Genomic DNA, 12,334 nt, shown 5'->3' with positions numbered 1-12,334 from the left:
AAGCTGAAGACGAAGAAGGAGCATTTGCCTGGGTGAGGGGCAGAAGAAAGACCCAGCAGAGAAATGGTTGGTAAAATTGTTTTTACCCACAAAAATGTTCTTATGATGTTAGAATTTTAGAATAAGGACTTTATCTCTGTTTTTCTTGGTCTTTAAAGTTTTCACTTTATGGGGCATGTTTAAGTTATTTGAAAAAGACTTGGCCACAATAGCTGTAGGTCACAAGTCATTCATCTTTCTATAGGTGAGAATAAAGTTAATAAAAATCTGTTTTAATAGTACCTCACATCCAGCTAGACTTAATAATTCAGTGAGCATTGATCGTTCATAGGACTTGTGCTCACTGATGGAGCAGTCGTCTGCAGGTGACTTACAGTAGCATAGGAAGCGTCCCATTACTGAGGCGTGGGGAATGTGCTGTAGAACAGCGGTGGGGAGTGTCAGCAGACAGTAATAGTTGTCCATCCTGGGGACGATCCATAGCATCACTTGGGTTACACTTCTTGCTTTTGTAGGAACACGGAACTTTCAAAGTGATTCTCTTTCTGGTTCTCCGTTATCCCAGACTTCTACTTTGTGATGGCTCAATTACTGCGTATGCGCACACACTGAGCAGAGGCCAAGTTTTCCTTGAATGTCTTTTAGCTGTTACTTATGTCAGTTATTCTCCATGGTTGCTTGACTTTCTGGAACTTCATGTGGAACTGTGCTTGCTTATCAAGAGTGATGTAGCGACAGGCACAGATATTGTCATTATTTCTTTATGGCATCTGAAATTTAGGCTGTTGGTAAATTTCCCTTTGACTGATTTAATTTAATGACAAGTGGAAATCTGTAAAAATATATGTATACTTTTTCTTTATTACATAGTTTAATTGAAGTAGGAGTATATGAGTTTTACTACAGATGAAAATGTAGTAAAGTATTACCAAAATATACCTGCTGAGCAATTAAAAATATCCTTCATAGACTCCATGTTCAAGACTCTCTTGGGCCCTCATTCAGGATTTGTGATTCTTATTTTCACTCCGGTTCCCTAGGGGTGATAGCAAGTGACTTGGGTAACAGCAGTGGTATGTGGCCAGTGAGACAGGGAAGGCTGGCTGCTGTTGTGGGCAGGAAGGTTTGTGCTGGCAGATTCATCTGGGAGCTGCAGGTTCCTTTGTGTTTTTGTTTTTTGAGTTGAAATGCATATAACATAAAATTAACCATTTAAAGTGAACATTTCAGTGGCATTTGGTACATTCATGGTGCTGTGCAACCACCACCTCTGTCTAGTTCTAAAATGTTTTCATCACCCCCAAAGGAAACCTCATACCCATTGAGCTGTTGCTCTCCATGTTCCCTTCCCAGCCCCCAGCAACTACCTTCTGTGTTGTTTCCATGGATTTACCTATGCTGGATATTTCACAAGAGTGGAATCACACACGTGGGACATTTTGTGCCTGGCTCCTTCACTTAGTATAATGTTTTCGGTTCATCCATGTTGCAGCATGTATTTATACTTTATTCCTTTTTATGGCTCAATACTATTCCATAGTATGTTTATACCACAGTTTGTTTACCCAGTCATCTGTTGATGGACATTTGGGTTGTTTCCCCTTTTTGGCTATTGTGAACATGAATAGAGCTGCTGTGAATATCCATGGCCAAGGATTTGAGTACTTGCTTTCAGTTCTTTGGAGTATATACACCTATCAGTGGGATTGATGTGTCATATAATAACTTTGAAGGGCCATCAAATTCCTTTTCGAAGCAGCAGAACCATTTTATGTTTACACAACAGTGCACAGGGTTCCGGTTTCTCCACATTCCTGTCAGTGCTTGTTATTTCCATTGTTTTGCATTGTAGCCATCCTAATGGACTGAATGATATATACTTTTAAAGTAGCAACTGGGGACTCATTTTCCCACGGGAAGGGAAGGGAAGTAGAATCAGACTGAACCCTCCCTCCTCTCCAGCAGTACTGTTGTGGTCAGGTCTTGTAGTGAGATGAGCAGTGGGTAGTAATAGCGTGTCCATCTGAACCACTAGGCTTTCCCTGCAACCCCAGCCACCTTTGTACCCTGTCTCCCTCCTCGTGGCCCTGAGGTAGCTCTCAACACTGCCCGCCTTCCTCCCTTGGAGCACCTGAATTTGTCCTTGTGTGCTTGAGGGTGGCAGCAATGCCTTGTTCTTGTCTGTTCCCCCTCCTCTGCCTTTTCGTAGATGACTTTTTTATATACTTGCCTTTCACGTTATAGTGACTTATTTCTTGTCTGTAGCTCATACTTAACTGAGCACTTGTGTGTGGTTTGGGAACATGACTGATTTATCTTTGTAACCCAAGGACCTGACAGATAGATAGTTTGGATTCCGGTACAGATGCTTGACCCTCCCCCTGCCCCCTGCCCCTTGCCCATCCCCCCCAATCTCCAGTTAATTCCCTCTCATCCTTGTTAGGTTCAATGGAAAGGTCACCTGCAGGAAGTTTCCCCTGGTGTTGCCGTCTCTCCTCGTGAAGTCCCCTTTCTGTGTTTTGGTCATACCTCATGTGGGTCTGTCATTGCATTTTCCATGTTGTGTGTCTCTCTATGAAACTGAAACCAGCCATTGCCCATGCACCAGACTCCTGTTCCCCTGCCTCTTTATTGTCCATACATTTCTTTCTGACTAATGTTCAGTGTTTTTTTGTTTGTTGGCTATTTCCACACACTGGGATGGATGTAAGCTCTGAAGATGTGGTTTCTATCTCTCTTTTTCACTATCGTGTCTCTTGCATGTAGAACAGAGCCTGCCACATATAGATGTTCAGTGAGTATTTCCTTAATGCATGACCTGCCAGGTCCAGGTCGGAGGACACCTGAGAGCAAGGCCTTGGGGCACTCGGCCTCCCAACCTCAGTTCACATGGCAGTGCTCCGCAGATGCGTGTTGAGCATAGCACTTAATTCTCACAACAGGATCTTTTTCTACATGATATGCTTGGTTCTCTTTTTGTTGTTTATACGCCCCAAATTATATAAAAATAGAAAATGCACATAAACAAACAGAATTGTCTCGCTGTAAATAGTACATTATTCTAATAGTAAATAGTCACAAGTTTTGTGTCTATTGGCGTAACAGTAGGTTTATCCTGTAAAGGTAAAAAGCATCCATTCACAAGGAGAAATTTCTTTTGAATTGTAAAGATGGCCGATCCTATTAAGAAGTTAATGATTTAGGAAACAGATGAATAATCCTACAGCCATATGTCAAAGTAGTCATTGTTGGGATAGATTGAAAATAATAAAGGTAGTATGGAGGCTCAGGATTCTTATGGAGGTCGGGAGCTCACATACTGCAAGTTCCCAGTTTAATTAGTGGGTAATACTCAGTGTCATAGAGAGAAAAGGTAGCCTTAGAAGCACCTTGCGCTTTTATATATTCAGGATATAGGTCTCCATTGAGAATAAGTCTTTTTTGATCCTCTGTTCAAACAGAATATTTACAGATATTTTCCAGGGTTCCATTAAACGCAGTTCTCTACAACCAGCTTCTTTACTCTGATTTAGTTGTTTGGTGGTGTGAGTGATTCTGACACTTGGTGTGAGACCCACAGTAACAAGTCCATTTCCTGCATTTAGCAAAAGAGTCTGAGGCCATTAGCATTAGAAAAGGATCATTTTCCTTTTTAAAGTATCACGGGTTTTTTTAGATATAGCTAGATCCTGAAGAGATTACCAAAATGTGATATTACTGTAAGTTTTCATTTTTGGCCTTTAATCTTCCTCAAATTTTCTATTTTCTTTCCTGGTATGGTATGAATTGATCTCATTTCATTTTTTTCCCCCCAAAAGGCTGCCTTGTTTTCCATTTACGGGAAACTCCATTGTTTCCTCACTGGTCTGCAAGGCCTCTTCATCACGTTTCTGTGTCCTACCCTATCTGGTCCATTTGTTTACCCTTCGTGAATACCACATGGTCCCAACTGTTACTGCTCCATGTCTTCCTGTCCTGATACACACCTCCCACCCTGAGAAAGAGAAGAAAAAGACAAGAAAATAACTTGTTGAGATGAAATTGCTTTGAGATGAAATAACTTGTTTGACATGAAATTGCTTTCAATCCATAGATAAGTTTGGGAAGAACTTACATCTTTACCATGTTGAGTTTTCTAATAAATGAGCATTTATTTATGTCTTCTTTATTATTTTAAGTAAAGTCTTATAATTTTTTTTCTTATAGTACTTGCTATAGTTTAATAGATTTGTGTGCTTTAACCTGTTAAACTCTTATTCTAATAACAGATCATTAGATTCCTTAGGATATTTATATAGATATATAATAAGATCATCTGAGAAGAAAGTTTTGTTTCTTTTTTCCAACTGACGTGTTTTTATGCCTTGTTTTGCTGGCTAAGCCTTCCAGTAGCTGATGCCCTTATCTTGTTCTCTGTCTTAAAAGGGAGTGCTTGTTACTCCGTATCCAGTTATGGGAGTTTCTTTCTATTCTATGCCTAGAAGTGTTATCATAAGTGGCTATTGAATTTTATCTGAGGGTTTTCCTTTGAGATGATAATATGATTTTTCTCCCTTTAATGAATGTGGTAAGTCATATTAATTGATTTTTTTTTTTACCTCCAACCTTGCATTCCTGGAATAAGTCCATCTTAATTATAATATTTTATCTTGCTAGATTATTTTTGCTATTATTATTTAGGCTATTTTCATATATGTTTATGAGTAAATCTGACTTATGTGGGGGGTTTTCTTTTTCTTACTTGTCTGTGTCAGATTTTGGTATCATGGTTTTACTGGCCCCATAAAATGAATTAGGACGTGTTCCCTCCTCACCCATCTCTGGAAAAATTGTATAAGATTGGAACTATTTTTCCTTAGAATTTTGTAAACAAACAGGAAAATTGTTTAGGCTTTTTATTTGTGTCTATTTTCTAGAGTTATCTGTTTCTAAGTTTTCATGTTACTGGCATGAATTTTATTTGTTTACAGTATGTCCTCCTATTAGTATCTGTGGCATTTTTCAACAGTGCCCTTTGTGTTAGCCTTAAATTACTTGCTCGGTCTCTTACTTTCTTGTTCCATCGTAACAGAAGTTGGTAAGTTATGTGATTTTTTTTGAAAGAAACAAGTTGGTGTTTCTATTATAGGAGTGGGCAAAAGTAGGTTTACAGTTGTGCATACATGAAACATAGTTTATTCTTGTATTATTATTTATTACTGTATTTATTTGTATTACAACTGTAAACTTACTTTTGCTTACACCTGTATGTGCTTTGTTGCTGTTTCACTAATTTTTGGCCGTAACTTTCTTACTGCTTTCCTCTGCTCTCTTTGGATTAATTTCTTTCGTAGCATTTCCTTCTCTTTGCTGCACATTAGACAGCATTAAACTACCCTGCCCCTGCACCTCTCTGTGTCTCTTTGACTTTTCATCTCCTCATGTTGGTGCCCTCTTATCTTCTACCCTCTTTTCTCTATATCCATTCATCACTGATAGACATTTTTACTCTCCTGATTTTAACTATCTCAACATTGATTGGCTGCTTACTGCACGCCCCCTACTGGGGATTGAGCTCCAAGCCCTGACCGGGAATCGAACCAATGACCTCTTGGTGTATAGGTCGACGCTCAACCACTGAGCCACGTAAAAGAACAATCTCTGAGATTTTAAGGAGATGAAATGTGTATACACACTTCTTTTATAATTATCTCAAGGAAAAGTGATACGTTTGCTACAAATTAGGACATGTAATGGCAAATGTTCCACCTTTTATAAATACTGCTTAAGGTTCTGGCTTGTACTCTCCTAACTGCTGTGCTGTGTGACGGGTGAGGTGAGAAGAGAGGTGCTTCAGTGGCGGCAAGTGGAAGGGCAGTACCCCATCGTGTGTCTTGATGATGCTCAGGCTCCTGCAGCCTGTTATATTTTATTCAGTGTAAGGTGTCCTGATAATTTCTAACTAATAGCTGGGCGTGGTCATTTGAGCAGCCTGTTAGGTGCCCTGGATGGATTTCTGGCTATTAGGGTCGTATGTCTCCGTAAGTCAGTCCTCTTCTCACACCCAATCACAGCGTCAAAGTACTGGCATACCATTTGTAAATTATAGTTATCACAGAGCCCTTGCCAATTAGTTATAGGACTCAAGCTATACTTTGGGATTGAAGAAATTGATTATCATGTAAATGGTTGCTTTTGCCATTTATTAATGCTTTTAAGTTAATAGTAAGTCTGTCTTGCTCTTGTCAAAGTCACCAGTGAATTTCTTCTGTCGAAACCAAATGCCGAGAAGGATGAGACCAGGGAGAACCCCAGCACATCCCTGGAGCTCCGTCTCCACCATTCTCAACAGCAACGAGATGACAATAATCTCGTCCTTAAAGCACTCACGTCTTGTGCTTGTCTGGCCCATTTCCCAGTCACCCATCCACTTCTGATTGCTCCAACACTCCCATAGATTGTCATTAGTACCTGTGTTTTTGTTGCTGTTTCCTAAGCTCCCCATGTGCATGGGCCCTTGTCCTGCAGCCCCCTCTAGGAGAGAAGTCATTTCGTGCACCTCCCCCTCCTCCCTCATCTCCTCCGCGGAGGGACTTGGAAAAGCGCTTATACAAGACAGAGACTGGTAAATGTTGGTAACTAAAGTCTAGTGCTTCATTTCAGTTGAGTTTGTGTTTGTCATAGTTACGTTCTTTTGCTTGCTTTCTAGGCACACAAACGAATGGTTTGGACTTTCAGAAGCAGCCCGTGCCTGTTGGAGGAGCAATCTCAACAGCCCAGGCCCAGGCTTTCTTTGGACATCTCCACCAGGTAGAATGCTCTGCTCCATTATGAGCAAGTGAAGGATGGACGCATAGATGCTGCGGCCTGGGAAGGTCTTTCAGGATGTGGGGCTTTTTAAGTTGATTAAGCCTGGTGCTAATCACATCTAATTGTGTCATTCTGAATGGCTAGTCCACATCCTGTTTAGTTAACTATAGCTATTGACCCCCCAGCTGAGAATGTGTCCATATCATGTTATTCCTCCATTGATGACATTTGCCTGAGTTAGTTATTCCTCTCATGGTCCCAGTGGTAGTGGTTATTTTAATATAACTGTGGTTTGAATTTCTGAATATATGAAGTGCAAGTGTGAGATAGTATGACAGTCTTCGATGTGCGCTTCATAGGACAAAGTTCTTCAGCCAGCCAGGAGCTTGGAGTTAGGACTATCATATCATAAGGACTTGACAGTGTGGTGTGCATATATGTAAGGTTTTTACTCTGGTGTATACATGGAGATTTTGAAATTAGAGTGAGCAGATAATTCTGATAGTTTATGATAACAATAATGTACCTAAGTAGCTTGTTCTTACATGTTCTTTAACACAGTGTGGAAGATGAGTTAAGTTTTTAGATCTGAGTGTATGAAACAAGCAGAATATGACATGAGGAATGTCGGACACAAGTGCAGCAACCTGGTGATGCTATAATAGTGTGGGGAACACCCTCCAGAAAGCAGTGGGAGCAACATTTTCTAGTGGGAGGTGGAGGACTGTGAGCTTGTCCGCACAGTTTTAACCTCAGAAGATAAACGTCCTTGTAGTCTCAGTTCTAGCTCAGTGGCACGCCTGGTAGAGGCCTTTGCAGTCCTTATTGATGACAGTACTAATGATGGTGGCAGCAGTTAGGCCTAATGCCCCTGGTGACTTACCTGCAGGTCCAGCTCGCTGGAACAAGTTTACAGGCTGCTGCTCAGTCCTTAAATGTACAGGTAAGCTGGCACGTGGGCTGGTGGGGCAATTTTTCTATTTTTCCCCATCGTTTTCCAATTGCGGGTAATGAGCATGCAATAATTTTATAATAGGAAGTACTTAGGAGTAGTACCTTTTTTGTATTACTGATTCTTGTGAACATCCAAATAGTGATAATCACTATCATTGCCACTAATGAAGATAGATTTTATACTGTGCTGCTGCTGTGAGTGACCAAAGGTGATCAAGAAAAGTTGGCTTTCAAAGTTTTATGTGTAAGTCTAGGAAAAATGTTTCTAAGTTATGCAGCTGTGGCACATCCCTAAATACCAAGCCAAATAATACCTTAAATGCCTTCTGTTTCAAACTGACTTTTGTTGGTCTTTGTCATGTCTGAGAGATATACTCTGGTGCAGAGGAACCAGCCAGAATTGCGAGCCGGTCTTGGGTTTGTCTCATTCTGTGCCAGCTGGCTCTGTGACCTCTGGCAAGTCACATAACCTCTGGGGCTCGAGTATTCTGATCTGCATTGGAGAGGGGAAGTTAGAGGATTGACAAGGCTCCTCTCTGCTCCAAAATGTTCTGATTCTGAGGATTGTAAGGAACCTGTTTATAGATATTGATGGGCTTCAGACAGTCACAAATTTAAAACAAAACTTAAATCTGGCTGTATTGCTTTTACGAACCATATGGCAAAGGCCTGCCAAGTTCAAGTATTAGGCATGACTCCTTAATAATTCAGTCGACCTGCTGCTTCCTTTCGTTAGAGTATTTAGATAGATAACACAGTCAAGAGGGGACACAGTATTCTGTAAGATTGATTTTAGTGTTGCTAATGACTCAAGACCTTGCGTTGAGCATTCCATGAATCCTGGTGCAGAATATGAACCTAGTAACATGGAAACAAGGAGGAAAAAGAAAAGGGGATGTGACCTCCCTTTCTGAGGGAGAGGAGGCGGCAAATTGCCCTGGTTGCCATGGTAAACTTTCATCCCTCTGAGAGATGTTGGCAAACAGGCGTATCTCCAGTGCCGAGTGTTTACAGTCCTGAACTAATTATCTCTCACTGACTGGCAGAATTAATCAGAGCCTCTACGTTATTTAGCCTTGCTGCAGTCCCCAAAACAGGTGGTAGGAAATATGCAAATCTATGCAGAATTTCAGTGCTCTGCATAACCAGTGTTAATTAACATAAAATGTTCTCTCAGAGCCCCTCTAGGACTGAGTTCTTTCCCTCCTGAGGGCAGCATTTCCCTCTAAGCTGCTGTGTAACTTGATGGGCGGTGCTAAATTGACAGTTCTTTAGATATCAGAGGAAGAGTTCCGAGGGCCAGGTAATCACTCTGCAGTGGTAGTAAGTCCAGACGGCCCACCAAATACATGTCAGAACTTGGGCTGGAGGCTGTAATGTAGAGGGGTGGAAAAGGCGCTACCCCGTCACTCCTCCCCAGAGGGGAGGGTTTGGGTGAATTCCATTGGTTTGTAGAGGATCGAATTATTTTTTCTTCTTAAAAATTATAATTGCAGCTTTGTTGGCATTGGAACAAAAACATCTAAAAACTTAATATGTAAAATTAGGAAAATACAAAGATTTGTAAGAAAGGAAAAGAGTAAAACCAGAAAACTCATGACTGAATAAGTTCATGTTTTAAATAATTCTTGAAATATGGAGTTATAAGTACATTTCTTTTAATGAACGATTTGAACTCTCTTTGCCCCCCTCCCACCTTCAGTCTAAATCTAATGAAGAATCGGGGGATTCCCAGCAGCCAAGCCAGCCTTCCCAGCAGCCTTCAGTGCAGGCAGCCATCCCCCAGACCCAGCTCATGCTGGCTGGAGGGCAGATAACTGGGGTAAGTTTTCCTGGAGAATCGTGGTAGACTTTGTGTGTCATGCTGCCATCGGCTGTTCTCTGATTAGAACCCTGCTGCAGCAGCAGTAACGTGGCTGGGCCTGGCACTGTTGAGTCTTTAGGGAACTCTACACTGGAGGCAGCTCCAAAAAGGGAATTACCTTTTCTTACGTTTTCAGGGTATCTTTTCTACAATTGCAGATGCTCAGGATAAACAGGGCGTTTCTAAGCCCACGTTTCCACTGTTACTTCGTCATGCAGTAGAGTCATTGTCCTGTGGGTGAGACTCTTGCTTGATGAATAGTAGGTAACAGTTTGAGTTATGACATCACTGCAGAGCAGAAGTTAAAGAACGGAATAGTGCCTACAAAAGAAGAAAAGTTACAGTGTAATGTTCCAAAATGAAGCCTCTGGTCTGGCATTCTGGCTCTCAGTGTACTGCCTGGGCTAATCACCATCTCCCTGTGCCTCAGTGTTCCTTCTGTTAAATGCAGATGTAAATAATGCCCATGCCACTGTATTGTGATAAAGACTAAGGGCAATAATGCATGTAAAACAAAACAGTGCTTAGAACATAGCATTCAATAAATGTCATTTATTTTTATTGGTAATAATTTGGCCTATGTGAATATATTGAGCTTTTAACTTTTTAGCTACCTTTGCTGTAAGACACCATTTAAAATAGTTTCCCAATGCTGAAAATTTCTCTATTAAATTATCTTTTTTTTGGGTGGGGAATGGTAAAGAAGAGTTATTTGTTAATCAATTCATGTCACATCAACTCACAAAATTTTTTATACCCTTCATCTCTGTTAAGTATGTTTCGGCAGTAGGAGGCTCTTTTAAGAATTGCAAAATTGTTTACAAAATCCCATTGGTAGAGATAAATGCACGTTTCTATATGTATGAAACCTCTATAAACATACCTTGAAAGAAATTGAGTTTTGAATCGCTTGATTTGGATTCCGTCTCTAGGGCACAGGCAGGTCATTTCGGACCCTTTGGGGGGGGTATGCCACTAAGGGCCATGCTTGCTCCTCAGAATATTTTATTACGGCACGCCTTCTTGTTTGAAGAGTATCAACGAAAGGAAGGAAGAGCACACTGTTTTAAGTGTGCTTGAAATAAGTTGCATTGTGAAAGCAAGTTAAAGCCTGCTCTAAATACATTTCCCATGTTACTAGTTGAGTTTTACTTTGGGTGACGAGTGTCTACAATAGTAAGGGACACTTGGGATTCCAGGTTAATGTGGCTGGAGCTTCTATTAAACCTGAGCATAAAGAATTATTTGCATGTAGAGAGAGGGACTGTCACCACCTGTTTCACAGAGATAACGTGTCGGAAAGGGGATGTAAAGTTGCACAGACCCACTGCTTTCAATAACAGAAAGACTCTTGGGGGCGGGGGGCTGTAGGGAGACTGGAAAAGAAACAAATGGAGCTCATATTCTTTAGTCATATCTTCAGCCATAGTGGAAATGATGGAGTATGGCAGGATTCATGCTAATGGGGAGCAGCTAGGCCTTATCAGCCCTTCCCATGGTCAGATCCAGCATCCTTGGTTCTCATTCATATGACTAATCACTTGCTTTTCTGTTGAGTATAAATTTCTTTTCATGCCTGTCAGCCTAGATTCGTGTGTGTTTTTTTACTTCTTGCTAACTAGTTAATTACTTTTTTGCTTGAACCCTAGGGCCCTGGACAAGCTTGAACAATTTAAGTCCAAAGTGAGGTCCACCATTTTCTTTAAAATGTTCTGCCAGTAATGGTGGCTTGATCCCTGATGAACATTTTAGCCTCATGCTAAATGAGCATGTGAAGTTGGTAGCTAAAGTCTAATACCACTTGAGTTACCTACTTCAGAGCATTTGGCTTGAATTAGGGGCCCTTCTCCTTCAATCCTTTCCAATGTTTGTCCTAATTTTGTTTAGCTTACTTTGACGCCAGCCCAGCAACAGTTGCTCCTGCAGCAGGCACAGGCACAGGCACAGCTGCTGGCCGCTGCGGTGCAGCAGCATTCCGCCAGCCAACAGCACAACGCTGCTGGGGCCACCATCTCAGCCTCCGCCGCCACGCCCATGACGCAGATCCCCCTGTCTCAGCCCATACAGATTGCACAGGTGAGTGAGTATCTCTCACAGCTGGGGCAGGGAGAGGAACAGTCTCGGAGCCAAGGCAGGGAGAGGAACAGCCTCGGAGCCAGGGCAGGATGTGAGCAATAGAACAGCAGCTTTTCTTTTATAGGAAATTCACTTTCTGATTGTTAGTGGAGACCTTACAGGCTGAGGAGCCCTAGATCAGTGAGGTAAGTGGTAGTCTTCCTTACCACTGAACTACAAGTAATACATTTGTTTGCTTATTTGAGTTATTATAAACACATAAGTGATTATTTGAATAACTGACTATTTGTATTAAGTGACAATTCTTGAATAATTAGCTGGCATATTTCTGAAGCAGGGGATTACTGTATTTTAATTAGCCAATTACTGCAGGCCTGGGTCCTGTCCCGTGCCTGCAGTGAGTGTTGCCATCCATGTGGGAGTCAGCGAGTCATCTGCTGCAGCGTGATGAGCTTTGGGCAGAACTGTGTTAGGATGTTGTTTGGTTTCGTTTTTCACATTTTGGGACCAAGTATCCAGAGATAGTAAAAATGTATTTAAGAGGCATAGCCAATACAACCAAGGAGGAAAGGCAAATGAAATCCTTTGTCTCAATGACAGGAAGAGAGAGTAAGTAGTCACGGCAGTGAAATCTGTGAAGCGTTGTTAGGA

The 12,334-nt window shown here is 41.4% G+C and overlaps 1 protein-coding gene across 1 annotated transcript in view; it reads left to right on the top strand.

Annotated features, from left to right (window-relative positions):
* POU2F1 (POU class 2 homeobox 1) overlaps positions 1-12,334 on the top strand; it is a 109,586-nt gene that overhangs the window by 63,281 nt on the left and 33,971 nt on the right. The window contains exons 3-6 of the mRNA XM_087827822.1: positions 6,689-6,789; positions 7,679-7,732; positions 9,446-9,565; positions 11,495-11,683. Coding sequence (XP_087683948.1) covers positions 6,689-6,789; positions 7,679-7,732; positions 9,446-9,565; positions 11,495-11,683 — 464 coding nt within the window. The remainder of the gene's footprint in view (positions 1-6,688; positions 6,790-7,678; positions 7,733-9,445; positions 9,566-11,494; positions 11,684-12,334) is intronic.

The sequence above is a fragment of the Miniopterus natalensis genome, chromosome 19 (assembly GCF_054644295.1).
Source record: "Miniopterus natalensis isolate mMinNat1 chromosome 19, mMinNat1.hap1, whole genome shotgun sequence".
Classification (NCBI taxonomy): Eukaryota; Metazoa; Chordata; class Mammalia; order Chiroptera; family Miniopteridae; genus Miniopterus; species Miniopterus natalensis.
The sequence above is the reverse complement of the archived record's forward strand: the minus strand, read 5'-3'. Positions and strand labels throughout refer to the sequence as shown.